The sequence below is a fragment of the Equus asinus genome, chromosome 25 (assembly GCF_041296235.1).
Source record: "Equus asinus isolate D_3611 breed Donkey chromosome 25, EquAss-T2T_v2, whole genome shotgun sequence".
NCBI lineage: Eukaryota > Metazoa > Chordata > Mammalia > Perissodactyla > Equidae > Equus > Equus asinus.
In genome coordinates, this window is record NC_091814.1 from 47,907,618 (window position 1) to 47,928,567 (window position 20,950).

Sequence of the window (20,950 nt, forward strand, 5' to 3'; positions counted from 1 at the left end):
TACTGAAGCCTATAATAATAATAATAATTCTTACATTATACCAGGCACTATTCTTAGCACTTGACATATAAACTCTTTCTATCTTCAAATAAGCCTATTATTATCTCCACTTTACAGATAAGTAAATTGAGGACAAAAAAAGTTAAGAACTCTGCCCAAAGACACCAGTATCATTGAGCAGGAATTGGAAGCCAAGTAACCTGGCTCCTCAGTTTGCAATTTTAACACTGTACTATGTTCCTCAAAAAACATTAGAAGAAAATTTTTCTAAGTTGAAGGAAAACCTGAGTCTGGACATCTAAATATTTTGAATATACAAGGAAAAATTAATTGAAGAACATGCTAACATCTAAATATAGCCTATTAAAATACTTTTTTAAAATCCTATAGAAAAACAAGGAGCAAAAAAGAATTATCTACAAAAAGAAAAGAGAGGAGGAGTGTGGTAAGGGCCGGGTTCAGGGGGAGTTCATCTCAGACTTAACCCTTTCCTCTGGAAAACTAAAAGCCAAATTACAATGAAGCAATCCTTAAACTTTCACCAGGAGAAACAGAAAGATCAAAACCAAAGAATCTCATACCTATCTATGCACATACAAAATCAAGCACTTTTCAACAGGACAAGAACTCAGAAAATAGATCGCTCATATAATATACTCTTCCTGAAAATAATTACCCAACTATATATCCCAGGTTAAGAAGAGAAGAATCAAAATTTAAAAACAAACAGTTAAGGACAGGGAAGTTAGTCGATAAAGAACAAACAGTGAACAATAAAATCAATTATACCATAGTAAGTCTAAATAACTGTTGTTGATATAATCATAAAATCTAAAGCATATGTAAAAACTTCCTGAAACACTTGATTTTATACACTAACAATTAACTTGGGTCAAAATAATAGAACATCAACAGAACTCCTAATAAGAAAGAAAAAATAGATACACATTTACATATGTTAAATTTCCCACTTTCAGAGTTAACAGATACAGTTGACCCTTATTAATCACAGATTCTGTATCTGTGAACTCACCAACTAAAATTTATAGTCCCAAAATCAATATTTGCAGCATTTTTGCAGTCATCTTAAGACATGCACAGCACAGCCTAAAATTTGAGTCACCCATGTTCCCAGCCAAGGTTGAACAAGGCAATGCTCTTGTTTCAGCTCTCACACTGTAAACAAGTACCCTTTCCACGGTCTATTTAGTGCCACATTTTTTGTACTTTTGTGCTTTTTGTTGGTGATTTCGTTATTTAAAAGGCCTCCAAGCACAGTGCTGAAGTGCTGTCTAGTGTTCTTAAGAACAAGAACACTGTGATGTACTGTATGAAGAAAATGTGTGTTAGATAAGCTTCTTTCAGCCATAAGTATATATATCAAATAATATAAATACAGTCAACTGACCTTTGACAAAGGAGCAAAAGCAATACAATGAAGAAAAGACAGCCTTTTTTACAAATGGTGCAGACACAACTGGACATCCACAAGCAAAAAGATGAATCAAGACACAGACTTTCTGCCCTGCACAAAAATTAACTCAAAATGGATCACAGACCTAAATGTAAAATGCGAAACTATAACACTCCTAGAAGATAATACAGGAGCAAATCTGGATGACCTGCAGATTGGTGATAACTTTTTAGATATAACACCAAACGCATGATCCTTGAGAGAAATTATTGATAAGCTAGATATCATTAAAATTAAAGTTTTCTACTCTGCAAAAGACACTATCAAGAGAATGAAAAGACGAGCCACAGATTGGGAGAAATTATGTGCAAAGGGCATATCTGACAAAGGACTGCTATCCAAAACATACAAAGAACTCTTAAAACTCAACAACAAGAAAATAAACAACCTGATTAAAAAACGGGCCAAAGACCTTAACAGACGCCTCATCAAAAAAGATATACACATGGCAAATAAGTGTATGAAATGAGATGAAGGTCCATATACACCATCAGGGAAATGCAAATTAAAACAACAATGAGATATCACTACACACCCATTAGAATAGCTAAAATCCAGAACAGTGACAAGACCAGATGCTGGCAAGGATGTGAAGCAACAGGAATTCTCATGCACTGCTGGTGGGAACCAAAAATGGTACAGCCACTTTGGAAGATATTTTGGTGGTTTCTTTCAAAATGAAACATACTCTTACCATTGAATCCAATGATCACGCTCCTTGGTATTTACCCACAGGAACTGAAAAACTTATGTCCACACAAAAACTTGCACACAGATGTTTACAGCAGCTTTATTCATAATTACTAATACATGGAAGCAATCAAGATGTCCTTCAGTAGGTGAATGGATAAATAAACTGTGGTATATCCCGACAATGGAATATTATTCAGTTTAAAAAAAAGCTATAAGTCATGAAGAGACACGGAGGAAACTTAAATGCGTATTGCTAAGTGAAAGAAACCCATCTGAAAAAGCTACATACTGTATGATTCCAACTATCTAACATTCTAGAAAAGGCAAAATTATGGAGATAATAAAAAGATCAGTAGTTGCCAAGGGTTAGGGGAAGGGAATGATGAAAAAGTAGAGCAGAGAGGATTTTTAGGGCAGTGAACCTACCCTCTATGATACTATAATTGTGGATACAAGTTAGGGTATACAACATCAAGGGTGAACCCTAATATAAACTATGGACTTTGATAATGATGTGTCAGTGCAGGTTCATCAACTGTAACAAATGTATCACCCTACAAGGCCTGTTGATAATGGGGGAGGTTATACAGGTGTGGGAACAGAGGGCATTCAGGAAAATCTCTATGCCTTCTGCTCAATTTTGCTGTGAAGCTAATAGTGCTCTAAAAAATAAAGTCTTTTTTAAAAAATAAAATAAATTTGGAAGTCAGCTGCATCCTCCCCATAAGGGGAACAAGCTCCCCCTGGCCTTCAATCCCCACCAAAGCGCTCCATTTGCCAAAAAGCTCACACTGCTCTTTTCTTTTTCTTTTTTAAACAATTCACTTGTCTTTAGTATACTTACAAGGTTGTACAACCATCTCCACAGTCTAATTTCAACGCATTTTTACCATCTCAAAAAGAATCCCTGTACCCACTAGGAACAGTCCCCATTCCTCCCTACCCCATGGCAACCTCTAACCTGTTGTGTGTCTCTTCACATTGCTTGTTTTTATAACTTTCTAGCCTTTCCTGACTAGTTAAGAGACTGTGACTAGTGCATGCCTGCCCACCAGGTGCCAAGTAACTGATAACAATGAGCAAATTATGACCTTGGGCAAATTACTTAATCTCCCTATGTGTCTTTTTTTTTCAGATATAAAATAGAATAACTGTACCCACATCACAGGATTATTGTAAATATAAAATGATTTATCATAAGTAAGGTGCTTAGAACAGCACATATAAGTACTCAATAAATGCTACTTATTATAGGTATCTATACTGTCTACCTGTTAAAAAATTTTCACATAGGGTCAAAATATGATGACCACAAAAAAAATGATGACTAACAACAGGTTGGACCATATGAAATTGCCAATACATGACATTATGGTTTTGACCTATAGAAACGGCAATTTCATGTGGTTCAACTTAATATATACTGCTTCTAAGTATATTTTGTTCTAAAACAAAAATACATGGCAAGTGTTGTTAAAAAGTATAAATCATATCAGGCATATTATAATGAAAAGGATATTGAGATTAGCAAATTCAATATCAGAGTGTAATTCAGGCCAAAGCATTAAATAGGACAAAAAAAGTCTTTTCCATATTGATAAGTGGTACAAGCCACACTGAAGACCTCTTAGTCAAAAGGCTCTAATCAACTACAAAAGCAAAAACTGTTCAAAGTACAGTGAAAAATTGACAGATACACAATTACAATTCAAGCTGAAGACAACTTAGTTGTTGACAGATCAAGTGCATAAGAAATGAGGATACCAGAGTTTAACTGGTATGGCTCATTAACAGATATATACATAAATAGTGAATTATCATTCTGGCCAAACAAAGATTGATTTTCAAAACACAGCACACCCTAGACCACATAAAAAAAATTAAAACTTTTAGAGGAGAGATTGTTTAGGATATATTCTCTGACAAAAATACAATATAACTAAATATCAATTACAGTTTACATCAAGTAGAGGGGATCTCAATTGCTTGTTTATTGTTAAACATTCCCAAACTCTGACTAGAAAAAAGATCTGTTTGGTGCACTGCTGCTTCCCCAGCACCTAAGAGAGCATCTGACACATGGTAAACACTAAACAAATATGTACTGAATGAATGAAATAAAAAGCACTAAACATTTGGGGCAATAAAGACATCAAAGCTACAATCATAGACAGTTTAAAAGGTAAAAATGAGACTACTACATATCAAAATATTGCTAGTTTTATTCCAGAATACCTTTATAGTAATATTATTGTGCAAACTGCCACAATTTCAGTGTCAATTGGGAACCTATTAAAACTAATAAGAGATTTCAGAAAAATAACACAGCTCTTGGGACAGATTAAGTACACAAAACAATGCCAGTCATCATTATGACAAATATTTCTCTACTTTCACACATTTCATAGTTTTTTACTTTATATATTGACACACTCAGCCTGCCTTTCTTATGCCAAATGCAGTAACACATATCCACAGGGCAAAGATGATTTCCGGTTCTTCTATGGTAAAATCATCTGCCCCAGAGGCAAAAGACCAGATCTCTTCTGCAGCAGGGCCCATAAAGTAAAATTCCTACCCTCACCACTACTAAGGACAGGTGTGTGGTCCCATCCAAAGGCTTCCTGGTCACCAAGGCAGTAAGAAAGTCACTGGGCCTCCCTCTCAGGGACCCTGAGTCTCTGGAAAGAATATCAACCAGCTACAGGACTTACCTCAGCCTTAAACTGTATCTGCTATCTAGAGATTTCACACTTTCTTAGCTACCTACGAATACATCTGCCCCACCCACACACACACACAAATCAATATTACTATTAGACATTTAACTTACAAATATTTTCTGAAATATATTCTCCATGAAGATAAGAGATAATCAGTATTGTTTTTATTATTAAGTAAATCTGCCAGATATAAAAGAGACTAATTCAATAGCTTTCTTTTGGGCCAGCTGCATGTTATTACTCTACACCAAAAAGAGGATGGGAGGAACCCATTCATGATAGCCAATAAAATAAGTATCTAACAATAGACTTCTTATGTATACACAGAATTTACAAAAAATACTAGTAAACTTTACTGAAGTGCACAAAAACTTCCAACAAATAGAGATACATATAATGTTCCAGGATGCATAATTCAGAAAACAGACCATTATGAAACTACATATGGTAAAGATGCCAGTTCTCCCCAAGTTGATTTACAGGTGCAATCTAATTCCATGAAAATTTTAAAAAGAAGTTCTTGTGAAACTTGACAAAATAATCTAAGTTTTAGGATGATGATTAAGGGCATGAGCTCTACAGCCAGACTGCCTGGGTCTGAATCCTGGTTCCTCAGCTTAATGTGATCTTTAAGTATTATACCTATCTGCATCTTGATTTTTGCTTCTGTAAAATCATGACATAACACCAACATCATAGGGTTGTTATTAGGACTGAACGTGCTAATACATGTAAAAAACTTGACCCATATTATTCACTCAGTAAATATAAGGTAGTATCAACATCTGGAAGAAAAAATGGGGGGAAATAATCAAGAAAATGTGGGGGGGGGCGGTATATTACCAGATAGTGGATGACAGATTAATTGGAATTATGTAATACTGGTATAAGAAATCACAGGCAAATCGAAGAAATGAAAGAGAGAATTCAAGAGCCTACCAGTATAAAGAACAATTTGATATAGGATAAAAGTGGCATGTTACAAAGCACTGGAGAAATGACAAGTTTAGTCAAAACATGAACGGAAGGAGAGATTATTCAATAAAAGGCGATGGGACAACTGGCTACTACGGAAAAAATCAATTTTGATCCCTACCTGAAACCAAACTCCAAAAAAATGTCAAAAGGATTTTGGTTCTTTGTTAAATGACATGGGGGGAAAAAATATATATACACATATATGGCTATTTCTGATATCAGGGTGGGGAAGAACTAAGCATAAAGCAGAGGAAGAAATCATAAGGGAAAAGACTGATAAACTTAACTTCACAGAAATTTAATTCTTATGCATACTAAATAATATGAACAAAATTTAACAGCAAAAGTTTGAAACATGACAAAATGGTATTATCCTAAATACATAACAAGCTATTAGAAATAAGTAAGAAGATAAATACTCCAATAGAAAATAAAGGACATAAAAAGACAAATGATCAGTAAACATGTTATTAAATGTTTTCTAGCATCTATTCCATCTCTTCCCTAGCTGCGTAGCAGCTCCAATCCCCAGCCTCAGGAGAGGGAGGTTAAGCATGCAGAAGTGGGGGGTCTCTAACTGAACTCTAAGCCAATAAACTTAACACCTGTTATTTTAACGCTTTGTTCCAAGAGGGTCACTAAGTCTTACGCCAATTAACATGTTATTTTCCTGACAACTGTTCGGGAAAGAATATAAGAACTAAACTGTTGCATCAGATTAAATCCACAAGAGAATGTACTGGAGAGGAGAGAGAAGCTGTCCTCCCTCTGGACAGTATGGTATATAGATAGATATGAGGCCTATAAGAGATCTCAGGTGTCAAGGAAAGGGTAAACAATGGCTCTAAAAAAAGTGAACAAGTTTTTACTTCACTAGAAGCTAAAGAACCTGAAGAGACATATTTTGCAGTTGAGATAATTACACTTTAGTTTGGATTGAAAATAACAGTAAATTGGAAAACAACATTTAAAATATTTTTCAGAGACCCAGCTACTAAGACATATAATAGGCTAGACAAAGAAGACAACACTAAATTCTCTATCTAGTGTTGATCTCCATCTACTTGTGTACAGAAAGTTACATAAACACATATTTTCGTTGTCCAAGGAAAGTAAATATGTTGAAAAATTATAATGCCCTGTACAAATCTTACTGAAACTGTTCAGCTGGAAAGAGAGGTAAAGCTTCTCTAGGAATGAAGGTAATTATTTAAGAGATCTACAGCAATTTATAAAATGGTTGCATGACAGTATTATGAATTGCTAGGTAAGGAAAATTATCACCTTTAGCTGGTCTATAAAAAATAATTTTTATATTAAAACTTAACTAATCATTCAAGAGAAAAGACTGACTAAATTAACAAACAAATGCTCCACTATCAAAAAAACATTTATTCAGACTATGGCAAAGTCATTCAAAATGATATTATGGTCTGTCTTCCCTTTTTGTGAAGTAAAGAATGAAATTAATGCAGAGATAGATGTTTGAGGACTTCTTGAAACTGGTAAAATAGTTTTCCCTCAAGAGAAGATCCAGCTTTTAGAACTTTCTGAGCACCAGTGACTAATGTGAAAAAACCAGATGATCAACCACTCTCAACTGAAACCACAGCAGAACTCCAAACTTAACAGAAAGCCAGATATAAGCTCAAGACAAAACAGATTTTCCTTAAAGTAGAAAAGAAAAACAGAGGTAGGCTAATCAAAATATAAGAAAAAGATACTCTTTCTTTAAAATGTATACTCTACCTGGAATTAGACAGTGGTGCACATCCTTGTGAATACACTAAAAACCACCCAACTGTACACTTTAAAATGGTGAATTTTAGGGTATGTGAATTGTATCTTTTAAAAAGAAACAGTGTAATGGACATTTTATATGCAAAACTTTCCAGAAATATAAGGAAAACATATGTAAAATGACTGTTATTCATCAGAAATTTTGTGTTTAGCAAGAATCTGCTATTAAGCTGTAGTTTCTCTATATCCCAAGATTTCTTTTCTCAAAAAAGAGGAGGCGGGGCACAAACAAGTACATATTTTGTCCCCTTAATAAGCCATGAGATTTGAATATCTGAACGAACATGTAAACCCTTTGCTAACGTTCTCCACAAACAGTTTCTACATCTGAGAACCCTGTGAGTGGCTGCTGTGGTTTCAGTTGAGAGTGGGTGATCATCTGGTTTTTTCACATTAGTCACTGTGCTCAGTAAATTCTAATAGACGGATCCTCTCTTGCAGGAAACTGCTCATGCTTTGCAGACCTAAGCTGGGAGCTGAGCTGCCTGATCCCACTGACAGCTATGTTCATACAACAAAGAATGTGACAATAAAGAGTCACCCGTCACTTTTGATGAGGAGTTCTGTGTTGTCTAGGGAAGACAAGTTCTAGGTTGTCTACCTCAAACAGGCAGATGATTGTCACTTTTCTATAAAGCCTCTACATCCTAGAAACAACTCCACATGAGCAGGATTTCTCTTTTCCAGGATACATAGGGCAGAAAGCATCTAGGGGAAGTCAGAATAGCATCTCTTTATCCTGAGCTCAAACTGATGTTGCTTTTACCTTTGTTCTACAAAAATAATTAAGAGAATATGAAAAACTACATTCTAATATACATTAATTTGTATTGCATATGAAAAAATTATAAATAAATATTAAGCTGTTATTTACAAAGTCTTATTGTTATAGAAAAAGCACAACTGACTTGATTGTAGACTAAGTACTCAATTCAGATAGCCATCAGCATCAGGGAAAAATCTAGCCAGTTGGCTCACATTGCCAACCCAAGAAAATACTATTGACCCGAATTACAGGCATCATGCCTATAATAATTACCATTTACTGAGTATCTATGTATTTATAATACTTCCAAAAACTCTACAACGTAGCTATTATCCTCAGTTTATAGATATGAAAACAGGAAAAGAACAGTTGTTAAGTAATTTGCCTAAGGTCACAGTGTTAGTATATAGCTGAGGCAAAACTCAAAATCAACTCAACCAGACTCCAAAAATCTTGCTTTTTCCACTATGGAATGATGCCTCTCAAAAGAAAAAGTACATAATAATAATATCTAACATTTATTGAGTGTTTATTTTGTACTACGCACTTTATATTCCATCTCATTTAACCTTCACAATATAACATAGAGTTAGTATTAATCCATTTTTATAAATGAAGAAACAATAGAACATTAAATGATTTATCCAAGGTCACAAGATTAGTATGGTAAGCTGATCAGTGCAGGCATATTCTTAACCACTAGATGCACATGTGCACGTGCACACACACACACAACTGCTACCATTTATTAAGCTTATTATATAGCAGGCACTGTGCTATGCACTTTTCTTTCTCTTTCTCTTATATAATCTCTCCAAGTACAACTGAACAAACCCTAGAATTTTAAATGTTCAGCACCTACTATTCCTCAACCAAAAGAGACTTTTAGTTTGTCACTTTGGTGACTTTTATTTTTTTTTCCCTGAGGAAGATTAGCCCTGAGCTAACCTCTGTTGCCAATCTTCCTCTTTTTTGGCTTGAGGAAGATCAGCTCTGAGCTAACATCTGTGCCAATCTTCTTCCACTTTATATGTGTGTTGCCACCACAGCATGGCTGATGAGTGGTGTAGGTCTGCACCTGGGATCCAAATGAGCAAACCTGGGCTACTGAAGCGGAGCATGCCAAACTTAACTACTATGCCACAGGGCCAGCCCCTCAGTGACTTTTTAAGATGGTGAGTTTAAGAGAAAAAGTAGCCTATATCCAGAAGACAAATTTAGAGAGTCCGCAACACCTTAAAAATAGAAATTTACCGTGCTGCCACAGTTTTACCAATTGTATAATCTTCCTTCCTCCTCAAGTGCAACACATGCTAAATTTGTGTGATTAACTCTGCTTTTCCTTTAGTAAACATATAGCCAAAAGTTGGTAGTTATTATTAGCATTTACCATTTTACTATTTATCGGTTGTTCTGCCAGGAGCTTTATATTTGTCCATTAATTTAATTGTTAATTGGGATTAAAAAGGAATTAAGTAACTCACCCAAGAACCACACAACCAGTAAGGGCTGGAAATGAGATGCAAACCCAGGTCTATTCCGAAGGACCATTCTTGAACTATGCCATATCTTAAAATCTAGGGAATTTCAAGAGACATATTTAGATCAAAGAAAGAGATCTTGGAATTGGATCTTGAATTGGAGAAGAACAGAGAGCTCCTATATTTAAGAGCAGGAATAACTTTGGAAATCAGAAACTAGTCATTCTATCTTTGAATTATTTGAGAAACACTTAAATGATCAATTGGTTAACAAAAAAGTAATACAAGAACATGGAACACTGGATAAAAACTAAAAATTTCTATGAATGGCTAGTCATGTCTTTCCAACTTTGAAAAACTGAAGCAACTATAATGTGTCATATATTCTGAAGATGACTCCCAAAAATGGAAGAAAGATAATTAAATACTTACCCAAAATGTGCCAAAGAATTTTTTTTAATGTGCATACCATGGATTCATTAATTCAAACATTTACCAAAGCCTACTATATACTTAACACTTAAAGCTGGGAATTTAGAGATAAGTCAAACCTGTGGAGTCTTTAGGCCCTAGTACCTACAACTATGCTGAGGGTCCCTGCAGTTTCTCAAACTGCCACTTACTTGTGGATCTCTTTTAAAATAAAGGAAAACAAAAACTTCAGCACTTCCAAACAATTCTTCCCCACTCTCTCAAAATATTGTTTAGACTCTTAGAGCAAACCATTTATCCTAGCCAGTTACTGAACTTGAATACAAAATAAAAATGAGAATATTTCAAAACATAAGAATTAAAGGGACAGCACTAGTGCACGTAAGTTTCAGAAATAGAAGCATTCTTCTAGAGGAGGTTGAACAACTCTTCTTATTACTGGGTCTTCAAATCACATTGCAAGCCACAAAATATGCAGCTTCTAAGTAAACTTAACAAAAACAAAACAAAAAAGAAAACGAAGTTAAAAGAGAACCACTCATTATTTGATCTGAGAAGTTTTTTCTCCCTACAACTCAGTCAATAATTACCTTCAAAATCTTAGGAAGAGCCCTCATAATCTGCTGATTTTAAGGAGAGAAAAATAAAATACTACCCTCATATCTAGTCAAAATATCTGCCACTAAAATCAGTCTTATCTGAATTAAAATACTCAAGCCTTCCACAACTTCAGTCATCAGGATAACAATTGTCAACTCCATAATGATTTTTACAAAGATGAGATGGAAGAAAGGCATTAAAAGAAAGTTCTAGCTAGTACTGAGCTATACGTTTATCCCAGAACCAAATCCTACCAAGAAGTAAAAGTCCTTTAGGTGAAAGAGGTGAGTAAAGTGATCTAACTGGTTCCCAAGTCCAATTACCGTTGCACTACAAAGCCACTGTCAGAACTTATATACAAAAAAGCACTCCAACCGTCTACAAGCTTCAAGCAAGTAGAAATGTACAAAACATTTGGTCTAATTCTATGAATTAGTAAATTAAAAGTTGGTATAGACCCTCCAACATGAGTCTCACTTCTTTAGTTAAGTGTGGAAGATAAACTCCGGTTTTCCCAAAGCATTTTTTTATTACCATATTGTTGGGAGATTCGAAGTTCAGTTTAACCAAAGGTATTTTCTTTTAATCTAGTTAAGTTTCAGCTGAAATAACAATTAAATAAACAAGTATTTCTACCATAAAAAATATAGCACAGGTTATAAATACAAAATAAAATTTGTTCCTAATTAGGCCCAGAGAGTAAATATATAGCCATAAACATAGTCATGCTACTTTATACACGCAATCCCTTCCTGATTCCCGAAGTTTACACCTGGGAATTTAACAACTGTAAACCAACACCCAAACACAAAGTGAGAAGTCAAAGGTGTCTTTTTCCCCACTTAAATTACCTAGTTTATCTTTTTAACACACAGCTAAATGTTATTTGTTGTGCTTTTCTCCTAAAGGTAAAAATATGAGGCAAGAATTCTCTCCTGCTTCTGAACAAAGGAACTCAGATAAAAAGTCAAATATTTTATACCAAAATTACCACCTTTAAACCAAGTTCTAGAAATAGAAAATCGTTTCCAAGAAAATCAACACAGAAACCACAGTAGTTAACTCTACATCTGAACTTCACTTCTTTTTTTCAAATACCAGCAAATAACTTTCTTCCCACTAGTCAAAGCCCATCTCAGCACCTTAAATTCTGCCCCTGACTGTATTTTTTATCTACGTGTGTCATTTAAGTAATTTGTACCTAATATGCTAAATATTAGCCTTTCATAATAGCCCTAGCACACAACTTCAATTAACACCTGATGTTATGACCAACCAGTAGTGGGAGATAAAAAGTTTAAAAAATGAAAGGATGAGATCTTTTCCAACTTATCAAAGTCTTGTCAAAATATCTCAAACTTCTGTAACCCAAGAACACATTTCAATGTGTTCTTTCAAGAGAATGATGAAAATAAACAGTTGGAGAAACACAGAAATGAAACCCATATTTGATATATCCAGAAATAAAACTCAAGTACTACATCTGAAGTAAATTGTAATCTATCATATTTCATATATAGCTACCTAGGAACTATACATTGTACACTGGGAGGAAAAAATTCTCAATATCCTCCTTGCTTCACAAAAGTACAAGAGTGTCCCAAACCCTAGGTCACAAAGAAATGTATTTACACATGCTGTAGAAGGTTCCTGTGCGCCCTGGCAATAAGAAAAGGAGAGCACAGAGAGGGAGGTGATCTGGGCAGTGAGGATCTCCAAGGGCATCACAAAGGACCAAGGCTGGGTTCAATGAAAATATCTTCATTTAACTGCAGTTAAAGGCAGTTTCTAGCAGCCTAAATACTAACTTCTAGTACCTCTCTCTTCACTTTCTGGTTTCCAACCAGTACTGGATTGGCACTCCCTGCAGGAACTGCTGTCCTTTCAGTCCAGTTCCACTATGAAGTATTTTCTACCTTTCAAATGCCAAAATCTTAAATTAGCATACTTCATAATGCATCATAACTTCTGCAAAATAATTTTTTAAAATAAAATGTCATAAGTAGTGAAAGAAAAAAGAGAGAGAGAGAGAGGGGAAAAGAAGGGAGTGAGGGAGGGAAAGGTTTAATGCGGACAATTTAGGAAACTCAGCAAAACCATGTCTTAAATGGCTTTTTTCATGTACATTTTTAAAACCAAATCAGCAAACAGTAACTGGTCCAAGAAGAGCTCCAGAATTCTCTACCCAAAGAACAATACAATTTAGTACCAGGAATCCCCACCCTTGTTACAATTTCTAGCATCAAACAGACTGTAAACAACTAATCCTATGTTTAGTTGTATGTTTCAACCTTATTTTCTTCCATAAATAAAGACACTATTTATCCTGTTACACATATTCAAATCTTAATGAAGTACCATAGGCTCTCCCTTAATGTAGCTGAGTGAATGAACGTACAGAAAGAGGCCAGTCAAGAAATATTACTAAGAAATAATTATGTGCAAGGCATCCATATAAAGTTTAAGGCAGGTCAATGCTTTTTTGTGTGTTCTCCTACACACCGATATAAATAATACCTTTTTTTCCAAAATATCAAAATGTTGACTCAAACAAATTAAACCTCCAATTTCAAATGAAACTTAAGGCACTTAAAAGAAACAAGTGTTCACTAATGCACAGCTAACCCACATGCTCCCTTCTCCCAACATATGGAGAATGTAATTGAGATTTCATTCTCTATACCTGGTGGTCTGTGTAATACTCATATGGTCAAGTCTGCAATATAAGGGCACATCAGTATAAAAGCAATTGCAGCCGTTTGCTCTCATGAAATGAGTAGGTCAAAGAAGTAAGTATTAATTTGAAAGGATACACATTTTCTATTAGCAGTACAATTTAGGAATGTAACAAGTATCTCATACTAGTGTTTAATGTGGCAGTTGCAATCTTTAAAGATTTAAATGGTTAAGGTATAGTTTGTTGGGAATAAGTTACTATAACTCATAAATAACAATTATTTTATTACCATTATTTACTACATGCTTACTATGAATCAAACAGAATTGAGCTAAATTTTAGTTATCTTTTTATGTTCACAACAATCACTGAACTAATTGTAATCCCATCTAACAAATGAAGGAATACATTCAAAAGATAAAATCAGGGGCCCGCCTGGTGGCACAGCGGTTAAGTTCGCACGTTCTGCTTCTCAGCAGCCCGGGGTTCACTGGTTCGGATCCCGGGTGCAGACATGGCACCGCTTGGCAAAAGCCATGCTGTGGTAGGTGTCCCCACGTATAAAGTAGAGGAAGATGGGCATGGATGTTAGCTCAGGGCCAGGCTTCCTCAGCAAAAAGAGGAGGACTGGCAGTAGTTAGTTCAGGGCTAATCTTCCTCAAAAAAAAAACATAAAATCATTTGTTCTAGTTAATATGGTTAATTAAATATGGAGTCCAGATTTGAAGCAACCAAATCAATCTCACTTTGTAGTGGTCTGTCTCCTACAGCAACTGCCCATAGGTCAGCTATCCATCTCAAGCCTAGTGGGAGGGGCAGGGAGGGGGGGCGGGGAGGAGACCAAGTTAAATGGTTTAAAACATGCCTGCCTAGTTCCTTGCCTAAAGTTTCCATCTGAAGGGACAGTGGCTGTGGCAGGTGTCATGACTCATTGCACTGAAAAGAAAACCCTATTCTTCTGTTCTCCTACTTCTATGTGGGGGCTTTCACTTCTTGCTAGGAAGAATGCAATACTGGAATAAATCCTCACCACATTTTTCAATCCAACTTTATTACTAATAAAGCTCAAAACTTATTTTCTGCCATATTTGGCTCCTCATTTCTGTTCTCAATTAGTTAAGAACTTGGACAGGTGCAGAAGTGACTTAATTAGACCATTCTGAATCTCCAGTTGACATGTGCAGTACAGTCAGAGAAACAGGGCTTGAGATCAAGCAGCTGTCTTTAATGAAACACACTAACAACATCAAGAGAACCACAGGGATGGGTATTATCATTTACAAAATTAAGCCAGTAACATAACTTCTTTTTATGTTTACTGTAAGGTTTCAGAAATAATCTATTTTTCAACATGCACTTATTTCAATCTATGAAATCTTCAGACCATTTGGTCTAATACTCTGACCATTTTGAAAAGAATTAAGTCAACACCACCAGCTTTTGTTGCTGCTCAGAAATTGGACTCTATCAGTGCACTCAGTCCCACACTCTAATCCCAAACTTTATAGTCTGGCCTATCTTTCCCTTCATTAATATAGAAGCCTTCCTAGACCTCTGCTTACTTTGAAATGAGCCAAATCTGATCATTTCCCTGTGTACTGAATGTTCAAGACTCAACTCTTCTGTTATTTCAGAAACTTCCCTGGTTATGCCCCAAGCACATTCTAGTATTGTTCTCTGTTCAGTGGCTGATAAAGACCAGCAAGGCAATAAGCAAGCTGATCATGGCACACAAAGCAGTTATAAGACCAGGGGTAAAGCCAAGGAGAAAGCAAGCAAGAGGAATGTGGGAGGGAAAGGAGGAAACAGGCAATCAGCATTTAATGAGCAGCTTCTACAAAATCTCCTTCCAATAAAAGTATAGGTACACATAATTAGCCCAATTTACAAAGGCAACAGACTCAAATTAAATAATTTTCCCAAGGCTACACTACAGATAAAAGGAAGAAGCACAAAATGTTCACTAATCTCACTGACCAATGTTTTTTTCCGCAAGCCAGTATACAAATATCCCCAGGCATAAACCGAGACATGCTGGGGATACACTAAGAAAATGATGGTGAATGCTAAGCCTGGTGTGTAGTGTAAGCTCTCCTCATTCACCCCAGTTTTCCAAAATTAATAAACCAGGAGGGAATGTTTTTTTCTTTTCTGGTAGCTATTAAAATATCTATTTATATAATCAGTATGCCATAAAATGCAACATTCACATAAATTCTTAAAGCAGAATTCAAGAAATTTTCAAGATGCTCTGAGGTATATCCTGAACTTCCAAGAGGTACTCTTACTCTCCTCTGCCTTTGGGGTTCTTTGCAAGTAGTTTAAAACGCCCTATTTTACACAAATTTGGGAGGGTAAAATCCCAACAGTTGGATTTGTCTAAATTAACAAATCTAGAAACTTTCTCCAACCCTTCCAAAAAGAGTCAATCCCTCCCTCTACAGTGCTTCTGCAACATTTTATGCTAATTTATATTCCTACTCCAGGAGTTATCATACCACACAATTATTTATGTGTCCAGCTCATCAATCACAACTAATTCCTCTCGGACAGTAACTATACTTTATACATCTTTGTATTTCCAGCTCCCAGGAAAGTATAAGGAATATAGTACTCCACCTGACAATATCACACTTGTTGAATGAATGGGTTAAACTTACGTATTTCAAAGAACAAAATAATTTCTCTCTAGCAAGATCATTTCGACAGAGAAATTTTTTTATATTTTAACTACATTAGACAACCTTTACAAACACCAAACCCAAATCCATGTTACAAGTATAATAGTATTTGAAAGGTTAATTCACTCACTCATAGTCAAGGAACCAAGTTCCACAGACTTAATACAAAGACAAAACGCTAAACACTTACTGCACACAGTTCTTTATAAAAAGTATACCCTTTCAAATCAGAGAATTTCTGGTCATGCAAAAACCAGGATAAAAAGGAAAACCTTGACAAACGATGCCTGCCATTCTGTTTACACTAGCACATATTATTAAGGGCAACAGCTCTTAAGACATAGCGAATCAGAACTGCAGTATCTTAGTTTAGCTTTAATTACCTATGCTCTACTTCTAGTTCTATACTTTAAACTTCTTTGGTTCTCCAGAGGGCAAGTATCACCATATTATGCAGAGTCACAGGAAAACTTTACTTTAGAAAAAAAGGGCTACAACTATTAATAATATGCATATGATCTTCCTAGCTTTTCAAAGCTTTCCACAAGATGATGAGAATTCTCAAGATAGTGGCAATGAAAAATAGATGAACAACTATTTTTAAAACGATAAGCAACATTTTCTCCCATGTTTAAAAAAGGATTCTATTTGTTTTAGCATAAAATGTGCAGGTTCTAATATTACCATCAGAAAAATTTAAACGTCCTATGATGCATATATGGATGTACACTATTTCCATTTAAAAATATACTATAGGCTACCAATAAGGTGACTAAGTGGTATTTTATTAGTTAACACCCCCACAGTGCCTGAAACGTATGCAATTATTAAACATTTATTAAGTCTACAAATATTTAAGCTTCTATTACCTGCCATACACTGCTCTGAGGATAGGCTACCGTATCATGGTAAACCTAACAGATATGGCCCTTGCCTTTATGTAACCTTCAGTCTTGTGAAAAAGGCATAAATTCAACAAATAAACACACAAATATATACTTATCAAATGTGCCAAGCAGAATAAAGGAAAACAACAGGGTGATACTAGTAGGGGGGTGGGATATCCTACTTTAGACTGGAATATTAAGGATGCCTCTCTGAGAACTGGACATGTGAGATAAGATTCTCCATCCAAAGACTTGGAAAAAAGATTATTCCAGGTTATGGGAACAGCATGTGGAAAGGCCCTAAGGTAAGTTTCAGAAATTGAAAAGTCAGTATAACCTGATCACAGAAAGCCACAGGAAGAAGAGACTTCTCCAAAACTGGCAGAGAGCCAGCTAATGTACAGTTTTATATCACATGTTAAAGATTTAAGGTTTTATTCTTTTTTTTTTTTTTAAAGATTGGCACCTGAGCTAACAACTGTTGACAATCTTTTTTTTTCTGCTTTATCTCCCCAAATTCCCCTGGTACATAGTTGTATATCTTAGTTGCAGATCCTTCTAGTTGTGACATGTGGGATGCCACCTCAACGTGGCCTGACGAGTGGTGCCATGTCCGCGCCCAGGATTCAAACCGGCAAAACCCTGGGCCACCGCAGCAAAGTACACGAACTTAACCATTCGGCCACGGGGCTGGCCACTAAGGTTTTATTCTAAGTGCACTAAAAAAATCTAAAATGAAGCACTACAGGTCAGGTGTATACAACAAAGACCAAAATACAGAATGCCAAAAAGCATTGGCCCTACATCAAAAGCTTGGTAAATAAAGGTACACACAGATTTCAAGTTAACATGTTTAAGGTGGATATATGTTATGTTTTCATGATTCCCTAAACAACTGTTTCAATTAACCCATCATCTACTAGACATGACCACTTCTTCCCTTTCCCTTTATATGGCTAAACTAGCAGATACAATTGAGCAGTAAAATGGTCAAATACAAAGGAGAACAATAGTACATGGATAATGACAAATTGGCAAGTCAGCCTTTGAGTGAGCTGACCAGCTTTTCTGCAGGTTGGGGTGGAACGGAAGCAGGGGTCTATGCAGAAGATACAGACATTCTGAACTGTTCAAAGTTTAACCATATGCATTCATTACTTTTTAAATAAAAACACTGACTATAAATACTACATTTCTCACTAGAAAGTAGTTAAAATTATTTAACTGCTTGCCAGAACACCACTAAATCCTTCAGAAATTATTTCGACTTAATTTTGAATCAAAATGGAAAAAGTGAGTATTAGCTATTACTTTGTGAGGTTAACTATCCCTGCATCTTCATCATTTACCTGAAACTCAACTACGTAGAAAGTATCCTTGCGAGTTTCTACCTACCATCTTCTATTTAATAAATATCTTTGATTGTTCAGTGAAACATCTTGCATCTCTACGAAAATGAGTTTGAGCATTAGTGTCCAAAAGTGACTAGAAGACAACATCTAACTCTTAGAACTAAAAAAAATTAAAATTAAACCATGGGGCCAGCCCAGTGGTGCAGCAATTAAGTTCACATGTTCCGCTTCTCAGCGGCCCGGAGTTCACTGGTTCGGATCCCGGGTGCAGACATGGCACCGCTTGGCAAAAGCCGTGCTGTGGTAGGTGTCCCACGTATAAAGTAGAGGAAGATGGGCATGGATGTTAGCTCAGGGCCAGGCTTCCTCAGCAAAAAGAGGAGGACTGGCAGTAGTTAGTTCAGGGCTAATCTTCCTCAAAAAAAAAAAATTAAACCAAATTTTAAAGTAAACATACATAATGAACCAGTGATCCATCTGCAAAAATCTGTTCCAGATAAACAGCTGCCAATATTTGAAAATACCATTACAAGGGTTAATTGTAATGGTATAAATACCATTACCAACTGGTAATAAATACCATTACAAGGATAATATTAGCATTGCTTTCAATGGGGGGGGTGGGGTAGGGGGAGAAAGGAGGCAATCTAAATTTGTGACAATAAGGAAATAGTTCAATGGGTTACGTGGCAGTACACTGCCACTGAACTGTCACAGACAGATAATCAAAATATACCAGGTCTATTATAAGCTCATTTTTTATTAATTGTGTGTTTGTTAAACAATGTATTGGCAGAAGTAGAATTTCACTTTTTACTTATATCCTCCTTTTAAATTTGTTACAATGATCACATACTACTCAGGATTTTAAAATAAAGTCAGAAAATTTCAAGAAATAATTATATCAATGTATAATTTTATATTTCTTTAAATAAAACAAAAAAATCATTTTAATTACTGTAGTCCCTCCTTCTCTGCGGTTTCACTTTCCACAGTTTCAGTTACCTGCGGGGTCACTGGTGGTCCAAAAATACTAAACGGAAAATTCCAGAAATAAACAATTGATAAATTTTAAATTGCCCAACATTCTGAGTAGCATGATGCAATCTCACACAGTCCCACCCAGGACAGGAATCATCCCTTTGTCCAGCGGATCCACAGTGAATATATTACCGGCCTACAGTCACTTAGTAGCCATGTTAGTTATCAGATCACCTGTTACAGTATTGCACTGCTTGTGTTCGACTAACCCTTATTTTATTAAGTGATGGTCCCAAAGCTCAAGAGTAATGATGATGGCAATTTGGATATGCCAAAGAGAAGCCATAAAGTGCTTCCTTTAAATGAAAGAGTGGAAGTTCTCCATTTAAGAAAGAAAAAAAAATCGTATGCTGAAGTTGCTGAGATCTATGGTAACTTTTATTACAGTATATTGTTATAATTGTTCTATTACCAGTTATTGTTGTTAATCTCTACTGCACCTAATTTATAAATTACACTTTATCAAAGGTATGTAAGTATAGGAAAGATCATAGTATAAAAATGGTTTGGTACTATCCACGGTTTCAGGCATCCACTGGGGGTCTTGGAATGTATCCCCCCACAGATAAGGAAGGACAACTGTACATGTAAAACCTAAATGAAATAAAATTTAAAATTATCCTTCAAAGTACTTTAGCTCTATAATTCTCAAAGCAAGCTGCATACAATTTTCTTCATCTCAACTGGGATATTTACTTACTGAACAGTCCATAACCAGTAGACTCTGAAGTTAGATCCAAAGCATCTCCTGGTCTCCCCACATTTCCCAGATCCTGTCATCAGAAACAAGAGGATGGCAGAGAGCACTGACAGATTTCTCCCAGATTCTTCCTATTCCTAGAATCACATTTCAATGGAGTGTATGAATCCTAAGAGGTTAAGAATCATTGCCCTGTGGCCGAGTGGTTAAGTTCGCGCGCTCCGCTTCAGCGGCCCAGGGTTTCGCTAGTTCGGATCCTGGGCACAGACATGGCACTGCTCATCAGGTCACAATGAGGTGACATCCCACATGCCACAACTAGAGAGATACACAATTAAAATGTACAGCTATGTACTGGGGGATTTGGGGAGAAAAAGCAGGAAAAAAACAAAAAAGAAAAAGAATCATTGCCCTCTACAGCTAACAAGAATATGAGCAGGGAAGGGATGCCACCATAACTCCACCATACAATCCAGGAATCATGTTCCTTGGTATTTACTTAAAGGAGTTGAAAAATTATGTCCTTACAAAACCTGCACATGTATGTTTACAACACCTTTATTCATAATTGCCAAAACCTGGAATCAACCAAGATATCCTTCAATAGGTGATTGGATAAATAAATAATAATCTAGACAATGGAATACTATTCTTTGCTAAAAAGA

General features: G+C 35.7%; 1 protein-coding gene across 7 annotated transcripts in view; it reads right to left on the bottom strand.

The window, feature by feature from the left end:
* The window catches only part of RABGAP1L (RAB GTPase activating protein 1 like), a 668,256-nt gene that overhangs the window by 624,110 nt on the left and 23,196 nt on the right, over positions 1-20,950 (bottom strand). For 2 of the 7 annotated variants that reach the window (XM_070498036.1, XM_070498040.1), the window contains exon 2: positions 20,286-20,358. The exons of 4 other annotated variants lie outside the window; for them this stretch is intronic. In XM_070498036.1, the coding sequence (XP_070354137.1) occupies positions 20,286-20,297 (12 nt within the window). In that variant the 5' untranslated portion in view covers positions 20,298-20,358. Of the gene's footprint in view, positions 1-9,918; positions 10,012-20,285; positions 20,359-20,950 lie in introns of all 7 variants that reach the window. One more of the 7 variants, XM_070498038.1, reaches the window with a different exon arrangement.